We start from the raw sequence: 24,472 nt of genomic DNA, 5'->3' as shown, positions 1-24,472 counted from the left end.
TTTCTCCCCACCCCCACCCCCCATTTTCCCCTCCCTGCTCCCCCCTCTCTTTGTGGTACTGGGGATTTTACCTAGGGTCACTTAACCACTGAGCTATATCGCCAGCCCATTTTTACATTTTGTTTTGACACAGGGTCTCACTAAGTTGCTTAGGGACTTGCTAAATTGCTGAGGCTGGCTTTAAAAACTCGGGATACCTCCTTAATTTTTTTTTTTTTTTTAGTTGTAGATGGACACAATAACTTTATTTAGTTATTTTTTATGTGGTGCTGAAGATCAAACGCAGCGCCTCACGCATGCTAGGCAAGCGCTCTACCACCGAGCCACAACCCCAACCCCTTAATTGTCTTTTTATTTCTAATTTTTTTTTTAGTTATAGATGAACATAATATATTTATTTTACTTGTTTATTTTTATGTGGTGCTGAGGATCAAACCCAGTGCCTCACATGTGCAAGGCAAGCACTCTGCCACTGAGCTACAGCCCCAGTCTCCCTTAACTGTCTTTTAAGAATCATTTTCATAAAGAGATTTCTGCGCTTATAGAGTAACTGGGTTTAGTATAGATGAACGTAGGGAAATACAGTAGGATTTGTTCCTTAATTGCCATTTCCTTGAAAACAACTGAATTTCCAGATAAAATGTCTTGAAATCATTTTTAAGTAGCTCAATGTGCTTTTAAGAAGTTAGAGCCAGGCATGGTGGCACACACAATAATCCCAGTGACTGGGGAGGCTGAGGCAGGAGGATCACAAATTTGAGGCCAGTCTCAGCAATTTAGCAAGGCCCTGTCTCAAAATAAAGAATAAAAATGGCTGTGGAGGGCTAGGGCTATTGCTCAGCGGCAGAGCGCTTGTGTGAGGCACTAGGTTCGAATCTCAGAACCACATAAGAATAAACAAAATAAAGGCATTCTGTCCATCAACAACTACAAAAAAAATTTTTTTTAAATGGCTGTGGATGTAACTCAGTAGTAGAACACCACTGGGTTCAATCCCCAGTATCAAAAAGAAAAAAAAAAAGTTAAGGAATATTCATATTAAAAGTGAAGTAACAGTAAGAACCCAAGAGTTAAGTGGAACACTGGAGCAAGCTTTCGTTTTAGGAAATTTGCAGAACAAAGGTAATATAAACTTATTTTTCAAAACCTCTCAGCATGCTAAAGATAGGAATCAAAGGTCAGGGCTAGTCTGAGGCAGAAAGTCCAAAGGAGACTACCAAGAGTGTATATCCCAAAGAGCAAGAAATAAAACTGCCTGTTCTTAAGGGAGCTTACAAGGAAAACTATCTTTTTAAAATCTTGACACTGACTTTGGAAGGAAGGAAATCTACTCGAGCTTTTTCTTATTTTATTCTGGTGTTAGATGATGAAGAAATAATTTTAAAATATATCTTACTATATAAAATTTCAAACATATACAGAAATTAGACAACTGAATTTATACTCATGCAATATCCAACATTCTGCTTCAGCCATTCTTATGTGATAGTCTTGCTTCATCCACATCACGTCTGCCTTCCTAACCAACCCCATTATTTTGAAACAAACTCAACATGTCAGATCAATCCTTCTGTAAATATGGAGGGATAACTTGAATTTTACAATATCAAAGCTTGCTGGTCTCACCCTTTCTTTATTCTAGCTTATTGCAATGACAGTGTCTTTGCTAATGAAGAACTACGGCTGGACACTTTTAAGAAATGGCCCCACAAATCAGGTCTGAAAACTGCAGCTTTGGCTAGAGCAGGTCTTTTCTACACAGGTGAGTCGGTGGTTGGTACCTTCTCGCTTCTTCGACCATTTAAATCCCAAATAGACCTTATGATTCTAGACTTGCTATCCCTTTTCTGCATCATTCCTTCCAGATTACTTTCCTTGCTCATCATAAATCTCTCTCAGTTTTCCCTACTTCCCTTAGGAGGTAGAACCTTGAGGTCCAGATTAACAATGAATAGAAGTAGTCTGGGATAATTATTGCATCTTTTCCTTTCTATATATTACTTTCCCCAGCCCCAGGAGACTGTCACAGAACACTTTTGCTTATTATTCTTTAACCACAACTTAGGTGGACATAATTTCCTGTAAGAGGGGCTAGGAAACTTAATATTTGTCTTGGATAGCAATATGCCTAGCTAAGAATTGAAGTTTCTATTTCTACGGGAGAATGGGAGAGACTGGGAATATGGAAAGCAATCTTGGCTACACTCTGCTTGGAAAAGAAAATCAGGGAATTCGTCTGCATGATTTGGAAGCATGAAGAATCTTCCACCAGTTCCTTGTATTCTCTAGCTTGTGGTCATCAGGCAGTTCCACTCTGTAATCCACAAAGCTTTTTGCCCTCAGTCAAATTTTTGCCTGAGGGACAACAGGGGGACTAGGGTAAGACTATTCGACCTTTCCTAGGTACCTTGCTGGTCTTCCTCAGACCAAGTGTACCCGAGTTACAGCAGAATTTTATTTAACTGTTTAACTAAAAGATTTTAGGTATCACAAATTTAAAAGGACAGCTCAGACAGGGGAAAGTGACTGTCACTTTATCTAACAGACATATTTCATTGGCATGAAAAATCTCAGTGCTGGGCTGGGGTGAGCTCAGTGGGAGAACATTTGCCTAGCATGTGTGAGGCACTGGGTTTGATTTTCAGCACCACATATAAATAAATAAAATAAAAGGCCATCAACAACAACAAAAAAAATCTCAATGCCTCACAATTTTAAACCTTTGGAAGGAGTGTTTACCCTTTCTTCCTACTCACCCTATTATGTTTTTCTCTTGCCACTTTCCCTCAAGCTCCCTGCTGTCCAGGATGCTCACCCTCTTCCTTTTCAAACTCAGTCATCTGGCCCTTTTAGGATCCTTCAAGCTCTAGGACCTCATCATACTTTTGGCCAGACATAAAGGGAGGCTTTTCTTTGACCCAGCTTTGTAGTACCTGCAAGAGTCCAAGAGTGAAAGGAAAGTTTTAGAGGCTTCATTTCCAAGGGTTCATTTCACTTGGCAAATCCAAATACTAATTTCCTTCCAAAGAAATATAGACTCGTAGGAAACTTGGTCCTATTCTAGAAGAATAAATTTGACAATAATTTCCTTATTTTTCCCACTGAGCTCCAAATATATTCTTTCTTTCTAATTTATTTATTAAACAAATACAGTTTGCCCAAGAAGTGCTAGGCACTCTTTCAGGTTCATGAGAAGCAAAACAGACAAAAATCCCCTTGTGGATCTTGAATTCCAGATTCTGATTGCAAATCTCTCTGTTGATAGGAGAATGGGGCCAGGAGAGGGTGTTCATCAAAGTGCATAGGAGCATCCAGTGACTACCCCACTTCTGACTGGGGACCAAGAGTCCTTCCTATACAGAATATTGCCTTGCTGGTGACTCAGCTTAGGACTTTTCCACAAAATCCAATTAGAGGAGAATTAGATTTTGCTAATAAAGATCTGATGGTTATTATCTGGTCAGTTGATGAATGCACACAACAGTGACACTGATCAAGTTTTCTTCCTTCCAGGTGTAGAGGACATTGTTCAGTGTTTTTCCTGTGGAGGATGTTTGCATAACTGGAAGGAAGAGGATGACCCATTAGAAGATCACACCAAACATTTTCCCAAGTGAGCAGAATGAATGTTTAGTGTCTATGACTTTGAGTGCACTTTAATGATTTCCCCCTTATTATATCTATGGATGAAGTGTTTAGTTTCTTCTCTGATTCAGACGATGAGGATGTGTCTTCATGTCTTTCATCCCTTTGTTACCATGACACTTCCTGTCTATCTTTCCTCTCATTATAGTTATGTCTTGGTTTGGGTTAGATCAATATATATATATTTTTGTGTGTGTGTGGTATTGGGGATTGAACCTATGTCCTTGTCCTATCTACAAACTGAACTATATCCCCAGCCCAGATCGATATTTTTTAAAAAATATTTTTAGTTGTAGATGGACACAATACCTTTATTTAATTTATTTATTCTTTTATGTGGTGCTGAGGATCGAACCCAGTGCCTTATTTGTGCCAGGCGAGTACTCTACCACTGAGCCACAACCCCACCCCAGATCAATATTTTTATTTTACATGTTTACTTTATTATAACTACGTAAATACAATGCAGAGCTAAAGCTTGTAATAAATTGTGGCATTTTTTTTCCTTTCCTGTCATTTGCCCCTACTCCCAGTACTAAGGATTGAACCCAGGGCCTAGCACAAAATAGACACATCCTCTGCCGCTGGGATATATTTCCAGTCTTTTTTTTTTTTTAATTTTTTAAGACTAAGTTGCTGAGGCTGGCCTGCAATTTGTGATCCTCCTGCCTCAACCTCCCAAGTAGCTAGATTTATAGGTGTGCACCACCAGGCCTGGCACGTACATCATTTTATGTAGGAAGTAATAATTGCCTTAAGAGGATGTTTGTATATTTTTTGAAGTAAAATCCGCATATTAACCATTTAAAAATATTTTAGTTGTAGATGGACGAAATACTTTTGTTTTATTCATTTATTTTTATGTGGTGCTGAAGATCAAACCCAGTGCCTCAAATATGCTAGGCGAGCGCTCTACCACTGAGCTACAACCCCAGCCCCACATTAACCATTTTTTAAATGCACAGTTCAGTGGTGTTTAGTACATTTACAATATTGTGCAATCATCTTCTTAACTCCAAAACATCAACCCAAAAGAAAACTCTACTCATTAAGCAGTCACTCCTCATCTTTCCGTGCTATTCCATGCCACACCTTTGATAGACACCAATCTGCTTTGTGCCTCTGGGTTTACCCAAGTAGACATTTCACACAAATGGAAGCATGCAATATGCTTCCATGCTGTGTCTGGTGTGTTTCTTTCTTTGTTATATTTATTTTATTTATTTATTTTTTATGTGGTGCTGAACATCAAACCGAGTGCCTCCCATGTGCTAGGCAACAACCCCAGCAACAACCACTACAACAACCCCAGCCCCCTGGCTTCTCTCACTTAGCATATTTTTTGGAGGTTTATCCATGTTCTAAAGCGTATCAGTATTTTATTCCTTTTGAAGCCAAATAATATTCTATATGGATATACTACATTTTATCTATCCATCCACTGGTTCTTAGACATTTGAGTTGTTTCTACCTTTTGGTTTTTATGAATAGTGCTACTACAAAGTGGAAGATACTGTTTGAGTACCTGTATTCAATGCTTTTGGGTATAGAGGAGTTGAATTGCTAGATTATATGGTAATTCAATTTTAGCTGTTTGTCAAACTGTTTTCCACCATTTTAATTTCTTATCAACAATATATGAAGGCTCCAAATTCTCTATAGCCTCGTCAACACTTATTTTCCGGTTGTTTTTTTTTTTTTTTTCAGTTATCTTACAGCTATTTCCTTAGCTTTTTATGCACTTAGCACCAGTTCATCTTCAAATTCTCCCAAGTGTTTAGATATCTTCTCAGTCATTCTAATCTATCAAATATCTCATCATTTTCATCTCCTTGAAGGAGTTTCTCCCAGATTGTCTTGACTCGCTGCAGCATGAACTACTTATCCTATAGTCATCCTGGGATCCTGGGATCTTCATGATCATCCTGGACATTCCTCTCCTGTGTTGTTTCTATTTCCTGGATCTAATCTCATTCTCTTCTTGGTTTACTTTCTCATTTTGGAGGACTACTCAGCCACAGTACTCTTGGAAAGATTGTGTAAGAGATATATGATTTTAGTTTGAATATAACACATATATTTTAATGGGTGTATCTATTTTCTCCTACTCTCACAATTTTGGTAATTTAGTTAGGTATAGGATTCTAGACTGGAAGTTATTTTGTCTTAGTTTTTGGTACTGGGGATTTACCCCAAAGGAAATTTACCACTGAGCTGTTTGACTGTTTTTTTCCCACTAATGTCTTTTTTTTCTTTCATACATCACAATAGTGGACTGCATTACATTCATAATAATTCATTCACAACACAATTTTTCATAACTCTGTATATAAAGTATGTTCATGCCAAATTATGACATTATACATGAGCTCTCTTATTGATTTTTTTGCATTACAATTCTTTTTTTTTTTATTTTTTAGTTCTTGGTGGACACAACATCTTTATTCTTTTTCATTTTTATGTGGTGCTTAGGATCGAACCCAGTGCCCCGCGCATGCCAGGCGAGCACACTACTGCGTGAGCCACATCCCCAGCCCCTGCATTACAATTCTTTTTTTTTTTTTTAATTTTTTAATATTTATTTTTTAGTTTTCGGCAGACACAACATCTTTGTTTGTATGTGGTGCAGAGGATTGAACCCGGGCCACACGCATGCCAGGCAAGCGCACTACCGCTTGAGCCACATCCCCAGCCCTGCATTACAATTCTTAATACTCCTTTATATACAATTTATCATATCTCTGTTTGTATATAAGGTATGTTGACACCAAATTCACATCTTCATACATGTATTTTGTATAATGATAACCATATCCTTCCACCATCCTTGTTGTTCCCCTTCTCCTTCCCTTTCTCTCCCACCCCTATTCCCTATCTAGATGTAATCTTCCTCCCCTGCTCTCCCTCCCTATTCCACTTTGAGTCACCCCTCTTATATCAGAGAAAACATTCGGCATTTGTTTTGGGGGGATTGGCTAACTTCACTTAGCATAATCTTCTCTAATGCCATCCATTTCCCTGCAAATGCCTTGGATTTGTACATGTAGCTTTCTCTAATTTTGATTCTTTAAATTAATCCTAGTTGGTTTTATGGATGAACATTAAATATACACTCATCCCACCAAATTCCCTGACTTTACAAACTATGTACATTTCTATTGCTGAAAGCCACAGTCTAAATGTCTTATGTGTTTATGAAACTGACAGAGTCACTGAAAATGTTAGTTTTATACTTAATTCTTGTCATTAAAACTCTGCTTTTTAAAAGCATAATATGCCAGGTGCAGTGGCACACACCTGTAATCCCAGCAGCTTGGGAAGCTGAGGCAGGAGGGTTCATGAGTTCAAAGCCAGCCTCAGCAAAAGCGAAGTGCTGAGCAATTCGGTGAGACCATGTCTCTAAAAAAAATCCAAAATAGGGCTGGGGATGTGGCTTAGTGGTCAAGTACCTCTGGGTTCAATCTCAGTATCTCCCCCCAAAAAAGTGTAATGCAAGTGTTTAATTAGAGCAACTCTTGTGTAACTTATACCTTTTATGCTTAGTTGTCCATTTCTCCAAAATATGAAGTCCACTGCAGAAGTGATTCCAGACCTTCAGAGCCATGGTGAACTTCCTGAAGTAATGGTAATGAACACCTGTCTACTTCAGCGGTCTGTGATCATGTTATTGAAAACTGTTTTGAAGAGTAATTGCTCATTATAAATAAGTAAATAAATAAATTCCATGACTATCTACTAAGCCCCTATCAAGTGCTAGGTGCAGATGGGGATACCACGTAAACCAGGATGGTACAATCTCTAGCTTCATGAAAGGTACAATCAGTTCCTTCTACTTTGGGGCTCAGACTCTTTCAGACTTAAGAGTTGATCAGCTCCAAGCTAAATGGATCTCACCTGTGATCTTCATTTGGCAAGTAGTAAGGCCTGACTTCCTACTTGGCCTTTTTTAGGAATGAATGCCCAGCAAAATCATAAATCCAGATAATAGGTTGACCCCCTTAAACTGAGAAATCCTATTAGTTCTCTGAGATATAAGCCAACTATCAGTTTGATAGATAACAAACACATACCACCTTATTTTGGACTGTTATGTTTGTCATCCCACAGAAAGAAAACAAAGCAATTTTCTGTTCACTTGGTATGTCTTTTATATTTGAGAATTAAAAATTGACAGTGAAACCAGGTATGTTGGTGCCTGCCTATAAATCCCAGCTACTTGGGAGGCTTAAGCAGGAGAATCACAACTTTGAGGCCAGCCTGGGCAGCTTTGAGACCTATTTCAAAATAAAATTTAAAAAAGGTCTAGGGATATAGTTCACTGCATGTGCAAGGTCCAGGCTTTAATCTCCAGTACTGCAAACAAACAATAAAATCTAATTCAAAATGGCATTGAAGCTGGGCGCGGTAGTGCAATCCTGTAATCCCAGGGGCTCTGGAGACTGAGGCAGGAGGATCACAAGTTCAAAGCCAGCCTCAGCAACTTAGCAAGGCACTAAGCAATTATTGAGACGCAGTTTCTAAATAAAATACAAAATAGGGCTGGGGATGTGACTCAGTGGTCGAGTGCCCCTGAGTTCAATCCCTGGTACCCGTCCCCTGACCCCCGCAAAAATAACATTGTGATCATAAGTGGGTGTTTAAGTGTGATGATTGGGTTTTTATGCCATTTTGTGAGATGTGTCTCCCTCAAACCTTGTTACAATGTCTGTATGTGACCCATTTGATGTAAAAAGGTGAAGGGTGTGACATTGAAGCTGGTCATGGTGGTCCAAGTCTGTAACTCTAGCAACTCAGTAGTCTAAGGCAGGAGAATCACAAGGTTGTGGCCAGCCTCGGGAACTTAGCAAGACCCTGTCTCAAAATTAATTAATTAATTAATTAATAAAGGGCTGGGACAATGGCTCAGTGGTAAAGTTCCCCTGTGTTCAATCAACTGTACCAAAAAAAAAATAAAAATTTTTAAAATGTGGCATTGAAGAAAATATTTGGAGACATATAAATAGGTTATTCTTCCTTTTTTTTCTTTTCACACATGCTAAACAAGTTCTCTGCCACTGAGCCATACCCCGAGCCCCTTTTAAAAATAGCTCATTTTTTAAAAAATATTTTCTTTGTTGTAGATGGACACAATATCTTTACTTACTTATTTATTTATTTTTGTTTGGTTCTGAGGATCAAACCCTGTGCCTCACACATGCAAGGCAAGTGCTCTACCACAGAGCTACAACCCCAGCCCAAAATAGTTCATTTTTAAAAGGAAGAAACATACATTCCAGGTGTGTAATAATAAACATATATTTATTAACTAAGGACAGAGGCTGCACCTCAGGGTTCTTCTTGCTCTAAACATTATTATAGATTCTGATTATCTTAAAAGTATTCACCATGGAATGTACCATATATGTATCATTGTTATGTTTGTTTATATGAAGTATCCCCCAAGATTCATGTGTTTAAGGCTTAGTCTTCAATGTGTTGCATGTACTTTGCAAAGTACAGAGGTGGAGCTTTTGGGAAGTGATTGGATCATGAAGGCTCTGACCAAATTAATGGATTAATGCGTTGATGGACTAATAGTTGGATGGCATTATTGAGAGGTGATGGAAACAGTAGGAAGTGGGGCCTACTTGGTGGAAGTAGGTCACTAGGAGCATGCCTTGGAAGGGTATATCTTGTCCCTGGCCCCTTCCTCCCTCTCTCTGCTTTGTGGCTGTCACAAGATGAGCAGCTTTCCTCCATCATGTCCTTCTGCTGTGATATTTCTGCCTTGGAGTTGGTCAGCTCTGGAAGACTGAAGCTGGTCAGACTGAAGCTTCTGGAACTGTGAGCCAAAATAAATCTTTCCTCCTCCAAGTTTTTTTAATCAGATAGTTTTTCCCGGTGACGGAAAGCTGACTGACACAGTCGTCTAAGAACACAATCTTGCAGATGTTTGCAAATGGTTAATTATTTTGCATTTAGAGCACTCATTTTAGCATAAACATTTGAGGATGGGCTGTGTTTAGAAGATGTTGGATCCTCAATAATAATATGATGTCCCACTCTCTTATGCAAATTTTTATTTAATAAAGAATTTTCTTTTTTGAAGGAAACTACAACCGAAAACAATCTTGAATATTCAGAAGCAGTTAATTCTATAGGGCCAGGTAAGAACTTTGAAGTAAAATGTTTATTTAGGAGGTAGAATAATAATAGTTACTCATTGATAATATATGTGCTTGAGGCTTAGTTGATTAATTCCTATTTAATCATCACAATAATCCCTATGATGTAAGTATTATTATTAGTTTCAGGAAACAGACGCAGAAAGGTGAGATAATTTATCTAAGATCAGAAAGGCAGTAATAAGTAGCAGAGCTAGAACCGGCCCATGCATTGTGTTTCACTAAACCATTATGCTCTGTTGCCCCTCTCCATGGTAGAATTGGACAATTTAAGCAGGAATCCTATCTGAACTCCTTAGTTTTTAATTTCAAACCATTTAGAACTTCATATCTCTCATCTATGAAAAGGTGATACCATCTCCTGGAATAATCGTGGTAAGGATTAGTGAGAATGCATGTAAAGCATGTCTTTACTAATCATAGAATGGGTCTTGGTACTCATAAATGAAAGAATGCTAACGAAATACAATCATTAATTCCAAAGTTGCCAGGTAATCATGGAACATGTAACAGGTAACACATGTCAAGTGTGTTCTAGACAACAAGCTGTTCTAGATTTATTCTAAAGGTCCAATAATAAAAGACTAAGTAAATTAAAAAAAAACTTGGAAGCAGCACATGGGATTATATGTATGTGTAAATATATTTGTATGCAAAGATTTGAGAAAAAAGTATTTGTGGAGCTGGGGTAGAGTGCTTACCTCACATATATGAGGCACTGTGTTCAATTCTCAGCACCACATATAAATAAATGAATAAAATAAAAATGTCCATCAACAACTAAAAAATATTTTAAAAAAAATTTGTAATTGTCCAAAGATCTCATAGATCAGAGCAGCACTGAAATGGAGACTATTTTATATTGAGAGAAACTCAGGGTTCTTCTGGCATTTCCAGAGTGAATGCAGGACTGAATCCATGGTAATCAATGTGTTTCAGATACAAACTAATGTTGAAAGGCACCACGCAGCAAATTTCTCTCCTGAGGTTTTAAAATGGGAAAGTATAGAATTCCAGGATGCTCCTAATAAGCACATTTCTAGGTCCCCATGTCAAGTAGGGTACTGGGGTTCATGCTCCCCACATTCTGGTTTCATGGAAAAAGCTAGAAGAGAATCCCAAACTGGGGATCATGGATAGCTGTGGAAGGTCCTAGTCCATCTGTAGTAGATAGGCAGAATCATGGTGTGGAAAGAATATGGTATTAGGATTGAGAGAGATGTGACTGTGAATCCCAGCTGTGCCTCTCTTCTCTCCACAGAAGTGGCACAGGACAAAACCCAATGGTTTCAAGAGGCAAAGAATCTGAGTGAGAAACTGAGAACAGTCTACACCAGTGCCAGTTTCCGCCACATGTCTTTGCTGGAGCTCTCTTCCAAAGTAGCCACTGACCACTTGCTGGGTTGTGATCTGTCCATCATTTCAAAGCATATCAGCAGCACTGTGCAAGAACCCGTGGTGTTGCCTGAGGTCTTTGCCAACTTGAACTCTGTAATGTGTGTGGAAGGTGAAACTGGTAGTGGAAAGACGGTCCTATTGAAGAAAATAGCTTTTCTCTGGGCATCAGGATGCTGTCCTCTGCTGAACAGATTCCAGCTGGTCTTCTATCTCTCCCTTAGTTCTACCAGACCAGACCAGGGGCTGGCCAGCATCATTTGTGACCAACTCCTAGAGACAGAAGGAACTGTTACTGAAATATGCCTGATGAACATCATCCAGCAGTTAAAGAATCAGGTGTTATTCCTTTTGGATGATTACAAAGAAATGTGCTCATTCCCTCAAGTCATAGAAAAGCTGATTAAAAAAAACCACTCATTAAGATCCTGCTTGTTGATTGCCATCCATACAAACAGGGCCAGGAACATCCGCCGATACTTAGATACGATTCTAGAGATCCAAGCGTTTCCCTTTTATAATACTATCTTTCTATTACGGAAGCTCTTTCCACATAATATGACTCGTCTGCGAAAGATGATGGTTCACTTTGGAAAGAATACAAATTTGCAGGGAATTCAGAAAACTCCCCTCTTTGTGGCAGCAATCTGTACTAACTGGTTTCAGTGTCCTTTTGATCAGTTCTTTGATGATGTGGCTGTTTTCAAATCCTATATGGATTACCTTTTTTTAAAGCACAAATCTATAACTGAACGTTTCAAAGAAATTATATCTTCCTGCAGTAAGCTGGCCCTGAAAGGATTTTTTTCATCTTGCTTTGAGTTTACTGACAATGACCTCGAAGAAGCAGGGGTTGATGAAGATGAAGATCTAACCATGTGTTTGATGAGCAAATTCACAGCCCAAAGACTGAGACCAGTCTACCAGTTTTTAAGTCCTACATTTCAAGAATTTCTTGCTGGGATAAGGCTGATTGAACTCCTGGATTCAGACAGGCAGGATGATCAAGATTTGGGACTTTATTATTTGAAACAAATTAAGTCATCCATGATGGCTGTATTTCCCTATGAGAATTTTTTGAAATATGTCTCCAGCCACCCTTCATCAAAGGCAGGGCCAAAACTTGTATCTCATTTGCTTCATTTGGTGGATAATAAAGAATCATTGGAAGATATGTCAGAAAATGATGACTACCTGAAGCACCGTCCAGATATTTCAACATATATGGAATTTCTTAGGGTGATATGGCAACTGGCTCCAAACACTTACTATTCACTGGTTTCAAAACGGTTATTGGCTCTTGCTCTAAAAATTGCTTATCAAAGTAACACTGTTGCTGCATGTTCTCCATTTATTTTGCAATTCCTTCAAGGGAGAACACTGACTTTGAATATACTTAATTTACAGTACTTTTTTGACCACCCAGAAAGCCTGTTGTTGTTGAAGAGTATTGTTGTCTCCATACAAGGAAAGAAAAGGAAAAATTTCCCAAAATTTTCATCCCTGGAAAAATGTTGGGAAATCAACAAATCACAGGTACCAACTATAGATCAGGACTATGCTTCTACCTTTAAACCTATGAAAGAATTTGAGGAAAATGTAGCTGAACAGGAAGAGACCATAAACAGCTTTCTGGATTTACAACACAGGGCGCCACCAGACATCAGTGCTGGCTATTGGAAACTGCCTTCCAAGCAGTACAAGATTCCCCTGCTGGAAGTCCAGGTGACCAGTGTGGATGCTGTGGATCAGGAGATGCTCAGGGTTCTAATGGAAGTTTTCTCAGCTTCACAGCACATTGAACTCCATTTAGATCACAGCAGTGGCTTTATTGAAAGCATCCGCCCAGCTCTGGAGCTAAATAAGACCTCTGTCACCAAGTGCTCTATACACCAGTGTGAACTCTGTGCCCCAGAACAGGAGTTGCTTCTCACCCTGCCTTCCCTGGAATCTCTTAACATCTCAGGGACAATCCAGCTACAAGGTAAACCTAAATAGATTTGGGGTGACTGTTCCAATGTGACACTTTATTTCTTCATTCTTAGTTTTTAGGTAGATGAAAATTTCTGAGGGCATGAGACCAAAAATGTTCCTTGATAGAATGGCATAAAATAAGCTTTGAGTCTGTAATTAATGAAAGACCCCTGAAAAATAGAACGGTTTTCAGATAACTGAGATAAAATTAACAAAATAAGATGGGTGTAGTGGCACATGTCTTATAATCCTAGTGACTCTGGAGGCTGAGGCAGAAGGATCACACCTCTGAGGCCAGTCTGGGAAATTTAGGAAGCCTCTGTCTCCAAATTAAAAATGAAAAAGGTTGGCAATGTACCCTCTCTCCAGTACCCCTGGTTTCAATCCCCAGTTAAAAAACAACAACATGGAGCTGGGGTCGTGGCTCAGTGGCAGAGCACCTGCCTAGAATGTGTGAGGCATTGGACTCCATCCTCAAAACCACATATAAATAATAAAAAATAAAGGTACATCAACAACTAAAAAATATTTTTAAAACAACAACAACATTAATATCAATATTTAACTAGTGACTTCTCTTTGTAAACAGATGTGAATTACTTGTTATTAGCAAATAATGATCTATATATTAAATGATGCTTAAAAATTACCTTCATGCTAACTACCTGATGGAAAAAAGTGCTTGGCTTCTCCAGAAAAGAAAAGGATAAACAGGAAATAATGTCTCTCATACATTTGTGTCTTCTAAGCAACATATGATCATTTTAGCGTAAACATTGTCTACCTCTCCTTAAATTTATTTCTTTGTACATATATTTTTTGATGTCATTGTAAATGGCATTTAATTTTTTTTTTTTCATTTTCTAATTGTTGCCGCTCTTAACTTTGACTTTCAACAATCTGACGTATATCTAGTTGTGCTTTGCTTTGCGTATGTCTTACTTGAGGGTCATTCAGCTTTTTTTTTAATTCTGTGGGTTGATATTTATCATTAAATTTAGAAATAGTTTGACTATTAAAAATGTTTTTACTATGGTAAAATATATATAATAAAATTTTCCATTTTAACAGGTTTTTTTTGTTTGTTTGGTACTGGGGATTGAACCTAGGAGGGTTTAACCACAGAACCACATCCCCAGACCTTTTTATGTTTTATTTTGAGACAGGGTCTCGCTGAGTTGCTGAAAGCCATGCTAAATTGATGAGGCTGGCCTCAAACTTGTGATCCATCCTCCTGCCGCAGTCTCTGGGGTTACAAGCATGCACCACCCTGGTTCTGTTCTGTTCTTTCTTTCTTTTTCTTTTTTCTTTTCTTTTCTTTTTTTTTTTTCTGCAGTACAGGGGGTTGAACCCAGTGGTACTTAACCACTGAGCTATTTTCCAGCATACAACCTTGCTTTTTTTCTTTCTTTCTTTTTTTTTTTTTCTCCAGACACAGATTTATTTAGGATAGCAGTTACACATTTAAGTGAGAATGCAGTCTATGTCAAGGGAGAGATGTCTTTTAGGGGTAAAGTAAGAAGTACACATTCAAGGGAGAATACCAGTCATCTTAAGAGTGAGCAGTTTGGGGGATAAAGAAGGAACACACATTCAAGGAAGGATTTGGGTGATCTCCAAAGGGAGAGACAGCCTTTGCTCTTTTTTTATTTTGAGACAGAGTCTCACTAACTTGTCTGACTGACCTTAAAATTGCTATCCTCCTGCCTCACATTGTTGAGTAGTCAGGATTACAGGCATGTGCCACTGAGTCCAGCCCCTTTATTTCTTTTTGTAGCTGAATGATATTCATATATATAAAATGAAGGTCCAATATATATATCACATTTCTTTTTTTTAAGCTTTTTTAGTTGTCAATGGACCTTCATTTTATTTATTTCTATGTGGTGCTGAGAATCGAACCCAGTGCCTCACACATGCTAGGTGAGTGCTCTACCACTGAGCCACAATCCCAGTCCCTATATATCACATTTCATTTAGTCATTGCTGCCTTGATGGACGCTTAGGTGATTTCTGTCTTCTGGCTACTGTGAACAATGCTGCAATGAACATTAGTTTTACAAGTATCTGTTTGAGGCCCTGTTTTTTAATTGTTTTGAGTATATCCTATGGGTAGAATTTCTGCTTCATATGGTAATTCTGTTTAGCTTTTTGAGGAACTTGCAAACTATTCTTCAGTGGCTATACCATGTTATATTTCCACCAGTTATATGCAAGAATTCTAATTTCTCCACATCCTCAGTTTTTCTTTTCTTTTTCTTTTTTTTTGCTAATCATAAAACCATCTAATAGATGTGAAATGTTATCTCATTGAGCTTTTGATTTGCATTTTCTTAATGACTGAATGATATTGAACATCATCTTTTCATGTTCTCATGATGGCTGTATCTCTTTTTTTTGAGAAATGTCTAGCCAAGTTCTTTGTCCATTTTAAATTTTTTTGTTGATATTGTTGTTATGTTGTAGAAGTTCTATGTATATTCTGTATATCAAACCCTTATTAGAAATATGGTTTGAAAAATAGTTTCTCCTATTCTGTAGATTGTAATTTCACTTTATAGTGTTCAGTGCACAAAAGTTTTAAATTTGATGAGGTCTAATTAATTAATTAATTGTTTTTCCCTAGTGCTTTTGATGTCATATCTAAGAATCCATTGCCAAGTCCAAGGTCATGAAGATTCACCCCTATGCTATCATCTAGGAGTTGTATGATTTTATCTCTTACGTTTGCCATTGATCCATTTCAATGAATTTAATTTTTTTTACATTCTCTTGCTTCTGCAAACTCAACTGTTCTCACACCAGTTATTGAGGAGATATTTTATTTATTTTTGTAAGTCCAGAGAGTCACACAGGGCTTCCCATATAGAATGTAATTAGTACAGGCTGCAGGTAGCAATGTCTGCATATGCATACTTTCTAAAAAAGAAAACTTAATGGTATCTGACAGGTTTTCATTTGAAAATGTGAAAATAGCTGATGAATCAAAATGAAAGTTTCTACATTTCTATTTGGAGCACTGTAATAATGAGAAACGTGTGCCACTTTCCAGATCAAATCTTTCCTAACTTGGACAAATTCCTGCGCCTGAAAGAACTGTCTGTGAAACTAGATGACAAACCAAATACTTTTTCAGTCATTCCTGAAGAATTCCCAAACCTCCACCATATGGAGAAATTATTGATTCATATTTTAGGTGAAGATGATTCTTCAAAACTAGGTAAGCATGGCTCAATTTATTTGTCTTTGCATTGGTTAGAGAAACTACTTTTAATTTAAGAATTAAAACTTTTACAGGACCTCCTGTTGATATCAAAATCAGAGGATGCTCAAGTCCCTCATTTAAAATGGTGTAGCATTTGCACATAACCTACACACATTTTCCTATGTACTTTTTTTTTTCAGAATTGGGGATGGGGCCCTCTCCCACTGAGGTATATCTATGGTAAATTGTGGGAATAGCACTCTTTCTCATTAAGAAAGCAGAGAGCTCTTTGTAATTACTGAGTGTTTACTACATTCTTGGAACTCTTCTAAGTACTTCACAAATTTTAACTTATTAAATCTTCATACCCATTCTGTGAGGTAAGGTACTATTATTATTGCCATTACAGCTGGGGAAATTGAAGCACAAAGAAGTTAAGTAATTTGCTCAAGTTCATACAGTTAGGAAACATAGATTGAAAGACAGAAAATTTGACTCCTAAGTCTGACCTTCTTAAACCTTAACATCCTGCCTTTCCAAATTAGTTTGTGGTTCTTTTATTTTGTTTCTGTTTAAGTTGTTCTTACATTGCACCTTACACATTTGCCAGCTCAGGGGGATGAATATGTAATTGATAGCATTTTCCTGTTGCTAGCCATCTTATTCTCATGGTTGATGGACAGTTTGTGCAACCTTCCTTTTAAAATACAATATTCGCAAAACGACTTAGTCACTATCAGTTCCTTAATTTAGTAAGTGCTGAACACTAAAGACTAAAGAAATGTAAAGCTCCATATGAAATTGACTACAGAGTTACATGCAAAACTTCATTGAAATTGAAGCTGAAAGAGATAGTTTTCTTAAATTTGCCAGCAATTTTTGAATCAAACTTAGGTTTTTGCTTTAAAGTTGTCATCATTTTATGTTTCTTTGCATAGCATTTTTATTGTGTAAATGCAATGTACAAACTTAGAGACAGGATGTTAAAGCTGAAGGTGACCTTATGGAGTCTTTTGTTATGGTTGTTTTTGTTTTTAGTACCCCTGGGGACTGAACTCAGGGCCTTGCACCTAACTATGCAAGTACTCTTAACAACAGAGCTGTACCTCCAGCCTTTTTTTATTTTTATTTATTTATTTTTTTTTTTTGAGACAGAGTCTCAGTAAATCTCTCAGGCTGGGCTTGTGATTCTCTTGCCTCAGCATGCCAAACAACTAGGATTACAGGCATGTGCCACACCATCTGGCTTCTGAACCCTAATTTTTTAGAAAAGAAAACTGATCCCCAGAGAGAGTCAGTAATTTGTCCAAGTTTAAATTGCTCGTCAGTCAGTTGCAGAACTTAAATTCAAGTCCAAAGCAACCTGATTCTTAGATCATTATATCATGGTGCCTTGTTTGAATTCAATATTGTTGGAACAAAACAATAAATTACAAGGCTGTTTTGATAGAAATTTGTAATTTGGGGCTGGGGTTGTGGCTCAGCGGTAGAGCACTTGCCTAGCACATATGAGGCCCTGGGTTCAATCCTCAGCACTACATAAAAATAAATAAATAAAATAAAGGTATTGTGTCCAACTACAACTAAAAAATAAAAATACTTAAAAAATTTTGTAGTTTCCTCTAATTTCTGAAAACCCTTGATATTTTACAGTCACATTGATTCAGAATTCTCCAAACCTTCGTGTTTTCCATCTGAAATGTAATTTCTTTTCGAATTTTGAGTCTCTCATGACTGCACTCACTTCCTGCAAGAAACTTGAAGAAATTTGGTTTTCTGAATCATTTTTTAATGTTATCCCATTTGGTAAGAACTATAAACTTAAAATTTTGATTTAAGATGTTTCTGTGGACTATCATATTAAAAGGCACTCTACAAAGTCAAAGTCACTATAAAAAGAGTCAATATCTTAAAATGCAGTTGATGTCAAGGAACATTTTATACTTGATCTTTAATGAATTTCTCAAATAATAAAGCTTAATTGTTTCTATAATTTTAAACATTTTTATTGTTTCCAGAATCGTTTTCTGAGCAAGGATTTGTATCCTCTTAGTCAAACTAATTCAGTCTGAATTATTTTATTAATGTTGATCACTTCTCAAATATTATTTAAAGATGTTACTCTTTGTTATAAGAAATATAAGTGATATAACTAAATTTTTATTTTCTCTCTCATAGTCACCATTTTGCCAAATTTTCTCTCTCTGAAGATATTAAATCTTTCATTCCAACAATTTCCAGACAAGGAAACATCTGAAAAATTTGGTATGTTTTCAAAGCAGTTCTTTTTACTTATTCCTTATTCCCTCCCTCTCTCAACCCCTTTCTTCTATTTTTAATTAGCTACAACAAAGCAAGATATGTACTGTTGTCCTTCAGTATCCACTAGATTGTTTCCAGGATCCCTGATTGATACCAAAATCAGAAGATACTCAAGTCCCTCATAATGGTGTAATGGTATAGTATTTGCACATAACCCACACACATCTTCCTCCTTCCCCCCACACCCCCAGTATTGGGAATTGAACCTAGGGGTCCTCTACCACTGAGCTATGTCCCCAATCCTTTTTGTTTTTTGAGACAAGATTATGCTAAATTGTTGGGGCTGGCCTTGAAATTGAGGTCTCCTGTCTTAACCTCCCAAGGAGTTGGGATTGTATGTATGCACCACCGTGCCTGGCTTCTATATACTTTAAATCAATTCTAGATCACTCATACTCCTTAAAATAATGTAAATGCTACGTAATAGCTGTTATGTTGCATTGTTTAGGGAATAATGATGTGGAAAAATTGTCTTGGAAAAATTCCTTGAATTTGTAATCTTCCTGCCTCTGCCTCCTGAGTTGCTGGGATTATGGGTGTGCACCACTGTGCCTGATTAAATATTTTAATTTTCTGTACAAAGAGCTAGTATGGGGCTGGAGATGTGGCTCAAGCGGTAGCGCCCTCGCCTGGCATGCGTGCGGCCCGGGTTCGATCCTGAGCACCACATACAAACAAAGATGTTGTGTCCGCCGAATACTAAAAAATAAATATTAAAAAAATTCTCTCTCTCTCTCTTAAAAAAAAAAAAGAGCTAGTATGGTTCCTTTCAGTGGGCAGATGTCTTGGATAATCTATTCAAGGAAGATTACATAGTCTAACTAATGAAGACTATATCTTTGTGTGCTAGTGGTGTCGTTGGCAGTACATATTAAAGCTGTATTTTTGGATCAAACCTTGCTTGGTGTGAGCAAAGGATGAAAACCAGAACTGGGGCGGAATTTCTGCAGCTGGCTCGCATACAGCTGTGGGTGACCCATCCTGCTTTCAGAGACACAATGAGGCAAAAGGCCCAGATTTTGATTTCTAGTGATTTTTTGTTTTTGTTATGTTTTTTGGTTCTGGGGAAGGTCCTTACTGTGTCACTGAGCTACATCCTCAGCCCCCAGATCTTGATTTCTAAATTTTCTTTTCATAAAGGAACCACAGTCTATGGAGCAATGGGTCATTCAAGAACTGAAACTGGGAAAGCCTAGAAGTTTGTTTTATGCTAGAAAGTATTCAAAAAACTTTAATGCATAGAAAAATTTTTAAAGAGATTCACAATGTGGCATGCTAAGGAGGGGTCAAAGTGGAAATGAAGGTTATCAGAGTGGTAGATGGTGAGGTTTTAGTACTCAGTGTAAATTTCCTCAATGTGGAAATCATTGAAGATGATTTTTTTTCAGTGAGTATAGATGGGAAGAAAGGGAGTGGGATGGGAAGAAAGGGGGTTGAAAGCACTGCAGAGCTACCAGAGTAACCACAATTCACCGTAAAAAAGAAAATGGAAATATAATAGGCATCTTAGACTTCAGGACAGTAGAAACCGGTCAGGGGAGGATGGAGGAAGTGTGTGCTACCCCTTTTCTCGTTCCCATGGAGAGGATGAGGAATGGCCTTTACGCTACATGGAGTCTTCAGATGGTGCATGATTTTTTAAGTTACAGACTACTGATGTATAGGAATTAACTGTACAAAGAGAATAGCTTTTTTTTTTTTTAATTTAATTTCTCTGACAGCCTATACTTTAGGTTCTCTTAATCACTTGGAAGAGCTGATCCTTCCTACTGGGGATGGGATTCGTCAAGTGGCAAAACTGATTATCCAGCAGTGTCAGCAGCTTCAATGTCTCCGAGTCCTCTCCTTTTACCAAGTTTTGAATGATGACAGCCTGATGGAAATTGGTGAGCTATTCTTAGAGAAAGGATTTCAGCTCACAGGGAAGTGGGTGGGGGCGGGGGGCTACTCAAGCTTTCCGCTGCGAAGTATCTATAAACACATTTGCCTCTCCTGAAGTTTTCAACCTACTTCCTCACTCTTACTATCATATTGTTCCTTCCATGTCCTTCTGTGGATTTAAATTCATCCTAGTCAGATCTGGACGTTCAAGAACGCCTCCCTTTTGAAGCTATCCAAGCCTGCAAGTCTCTATTCTTTTGTTTGTGTGTGTGAGAGATACTGGGGATGAAGCCAGGGCCTCACACATGTGTGCTAGGAAAACACTCTCCCAATGAGCTACATCCCCAGGCATGTCTGTATTCTTGACAACTAATGTTTCAGACACCTGGCCAAATATTTTCAAAGTACTTTTTTTTTCAATTGAAGATTAATATACATACAGAAAGGTATAAAACTATTTTAAGTATACAAATCAATGACTTTTCCGGTGAACATACTTGAAAATACCCATACCACATATGGGTAACAATGAAGCAGATTAGCACACAGAACATCAGGGCTGAGGGTGTAGCTCGGTGGTAGAGTGCTTGCCTGGCATGTGTGAGAACCTGGGTTCAAGCCCTAGCACTTCACACACACACACACACACACACACACACACACATTTGGCTTATTATGAATAATGTCTCTATGAATATTCTTATACATGGCCACACATTTATTATGCCTGTTGCTCTTTATGGTCTCCTGTACTTCCTTTCATGAGGGGGTCACATTCCTTCTGTCTGAAGACCTCCTGTAATATCTCTTTTCCAGTGGGTTAGCTGGTAATGAACTGTCTTGTGTTTTGATTGTCTGGAAATGTTTTATTTTGCCTTCATCTTTGACATGTATTTTTTTTTTCAGGGAGTATAGAATTCTGTCTTGGCATTTATCTTCTCACCTTTCTAGCTTGCATTGTTTATTTTGTTTAATGAGCTGTCTGCTTTTATGTCATGTTATCTTTTCCCACTGTGGTGGATTTTAAGATTTTTTTTCTTTTAAAGAGTTGGTGTCTCACAAGCCAAGTACAGTGGTGCACACCTATAATCCCAGCAGCTTGCGAGGTGGAAGCAGGAGGATCAAAGTCAATCTCAGCAATTTAGCAAGGCCCTAAGCAACTCAGTGAGACCCTGTGTCTAAATAAAATACAAGAAAAGGTGGGGATGTGGATCAGTGGTCGAGTGCCCCTAAGTTCAATCCCCAGTACCCCTGCAAAAAAAGAGATGGTGTTTCACAGCTCAGTGTGGTAGTGCAGGTCTCTAATTCCAGTTACCTGGGAGGCTGAAGCAGGAGGATCACAGGTTTGAGGCCAGCCTCCTTAATTTAGCAAGACCTTGCCTCAAAATTAATTAATGTTTCCCAGCATCATTTATTAAAGAGGCTGTCTTTTCTCTTACATATTTTTAGGCACATACATACACACACACACAAAAACAAAACAAAACAAAACAAAAACAGATGACTGTAGCTGTGTGGGTTTATCTTTGACTTCTATTGTATTCCCCTGGTTTGTGTGTCTTTGTATGCCAATACCATGGTGCTTTTGTTACAATGGCTCTGTAATATAATTTGAAGTTGGGTATTGTGATGCCTCCAACATCATTGCTTCCCCCCCTTCTCCTCTTCAATAATGGAGATTGAACCCAAGGGCACTCTACCACTGAGCTAAATCCCTATCCCTTTTTATATTTTGAGACAGGGTCTTGAACTCAGGGTCCTCCTGTCTTAGCCTCCTGAATCACTGGGATTGCAGGTATCACCATCATGCCCAGCTCCTGCATTGCTATTTTTGTTGAGAATTGCTTTGGCTATTCTGGATCTTTTGTTCTTGCATATGAATTTTCGGATTGCTTTTCCTAGTTCTGTGAAAAATGTCATTGGTATTTTAATGGGATTGCATTGGATCTATATATTGCTTCTGGCAATATGGCTATCTTTGGGGCTTTTAAAGAGATATTTAAAAATACACTATATTTGGCGGGCTGGGGTTGTGGCTCAGAGGTAGAGCGCTCGCCTGCCATGCGTGAAGCACTGGATTCGATCTTCAGAACCACATAAAAATAAAATAAAGATATTGTGTCCACCTATAACTAAAAGATAAACATTAAAAAATTATATTCAGCATTTCCTACCTTCATTATGATGGTGGTGGCGGGAGAGGAAGCTGATTTAAAAACCCTCATCTACCATCATTGAAATAGAAGTCCTTCTGATTCTCTTTTGTTTTTGTAGCCAAGGTTGCAATCAATGGAGGCTTCCAGAAGCTTGAGAACTTAAATCTTTCCATCAATCATGAGATTACAGAGGAAGGATACAGAAATTTCTTTCGGGCACTGGACAACCTGCCCAACTTGCAAGAGTTGACCATCTCCAGGCATTTCACAGCCTGTATCAAAGCTCAGGCCACCACTGTCAAGGCTTTGAGTCAGTGTGTGCTGCGCCTGCCACGCCTCACCAGTCTTCAAATGTTAAGTTGGCTCCTGGATGCAGAAGACCTTGCATTGCTTGATGCCATGAAAGAAAGACATCCTAAATCGAAACACCTGATTATTTCATGGAAATGGACACTGCCATTCTCTCCAATCATTCAGAAGTAAATAATTCAGCTAAGAACTGCTGATTCAAAAAATATTTAGGCTGGGCACAGTGGCACACATGTAATCTCACTGACTCAGGAGTTGAGGCAGGAGAATTGGAAATCAGAGGCCAGCCTCTGCAATTTAATGAGACACTGTCTCAAAATAAAAAGTAAAAAGGGCTGGGGATGTGGCTCAGTGGTTAAGTACCTCTGGGTTCAATCTCCGATACCAAAAACATAAAATAAAAATAAAAACCTAATTATCAAAACCATCTTTTTTTTGGGGGGGTGGTATCAGGGATTGAAGTCAGAGACACTCAACCACTGAGCCACATCTCCAGCCCTCTTTTGTATTTTATTTAGAGACAGGGTCTCACTGGGTTGCTCAGGGCCTTGATGAGGTGCTGAGGTTGGCTTTGAACTTGTGATCCTCCTACCTCAGCCTCTCAAGCTACTAGGATTACAGGCATGCACCACTGTACCCAGCATCTTATTAAGTACTGAATACTAAAGAATAATCATTAAATGTGTAAGACTTGTAATAATGATAATTTTAAAAGTCTGCTCACCCATTACTGAATCTAAGAAACAAATCATCACCAGTACCTATGCAGGCTCTGAATGATGCTCTCCTGCTATTGATTAGCTCTACAATCACTAATACAAAATGAACCCTCCACTGTCAAGGTCCACAAGGAGGGGGTGTGAAAGGCACACAATCTACCCCCACAATATGAAGAAACGTTCAATTTGGGTAAGAAGTGGCTAATTTAATAATTGAATTAGTTTTGCACAGAAATAAGACAAGACTTGACTTTAACCCAGGATTCAGATGAATCTCTTCCAAGAGATATTTTTTAATCTTTGCAGGATTTCTTTTACATATTTAGCCTTGGTATAGTGAGTACCATTTCTTTGTACATTGCCAATGTGAAGAAATAGGGTTCAGGGGAAAATGCCTTTATTCCAGAGGCTTTTGAGAGCTTAACATATGTATAATGCCCTTATGATTTCTTATGAACCCACTCTACTCAGTATAACTATGATAGAATCCCACTTAAAAAACAAAACAAAAAAACCTTTTGGGGCTGGGAGTAAGTCAGTGGTAGAGTGCTTGCCTAGTTGTGCACAAGGCACCGTTTGTTCCTAGTACCACACACACACAAAAATTAAACTCCTCTTAATATTTCTTTTTTTTAATATCTTTATTTTATTTTTACGTGGTGCTGAGAATTGAACCCAGTGCCTTACGCATGCTAGGCGAGT

General features: G+C 38.1%; 1 protein-coding gene and 1 non-coding gene across 3 annotated transcripts in view; both read left to right on the top strand.

Moving 5' to 3' along the window:
- LOC107152298 (NLR family apoptosis inhibitory protein) overlaps positions 1-23,373 on the top strand; it is a 34,895-nt gene extending 11,522 nt beyond the window's left edge. The window contains exons 6-16 of one of the 2 annotated variants that reach the window (XM_048800161.1): positions 1,643-1,762; positions 3,514-3,613; positions 7,189-7,270; positions 9,734-9,791; positions 11,071-13,188; positions 16,231-16,398; positions 18,037-18,189; positions 18,562-18,648; positions 20,427-20,591; positions 22,328-22,381; positions 22,861-23,287. In XM_048800161.1, coding sequence (XP_048656118.1) covers positions 1,643-1,762; positions 3,514-3,613; positions 7,189-7,270; positions 9,734-9,791; positions 11,071-13,188; positions 16,231-16,398; positions 18,037-18,189; positions 18,562-18,648; positions 20,427-20,591; positions 22,328-22,335 — 3,059 coding nt within the window. In that variant the 3' untranslated portion in view covers positions 22,336-22,381; positions 22,861-23,287. Of the gene's footprint in view, positions 1-1,642; positions 1,763-3,513; positions 3,614-7,188; positions 7,271-9,733; positions 9,792-11,070; positions 13,189-16,230; positions 16,399-18,036; positions 18,190-18,561; positions 18,649-20,426; positions 20,592-22,327; positions 22,382-22,860 lie in introns of both variants that reach the window. The other variant, XM_015497820.2, reaches the window with a different exon arrangement.
- On the top strand, positions 8,268-8,371 carry LOC125615840. The gene has a single exon (XR_007346440.1). It is a non-coding gene; the product is annotated as a small nucleolar RNA U13 (small nucleolar RNA).
- Positions 23,374-24,472: the final 1,099 nt, after the last annotated feature.

The sequence above is a fragment of the Marmota marmota genome, unplaced genomic scaffold (genome assembly GCF_001458135.2).
Source record: "Marmota marmota marmota unplaced genomic scaffold, marMar, whole genome shotgun sequence".
Lineage (NCBI taxonomy): Eukaryota > Metazoa > Chordata > Mammalia > Rodentia > Sciuridae > Marmota > Marmota marmota.
This window is presented reverse-complemented; position numbering and strand designations above follow the sequence as displayed.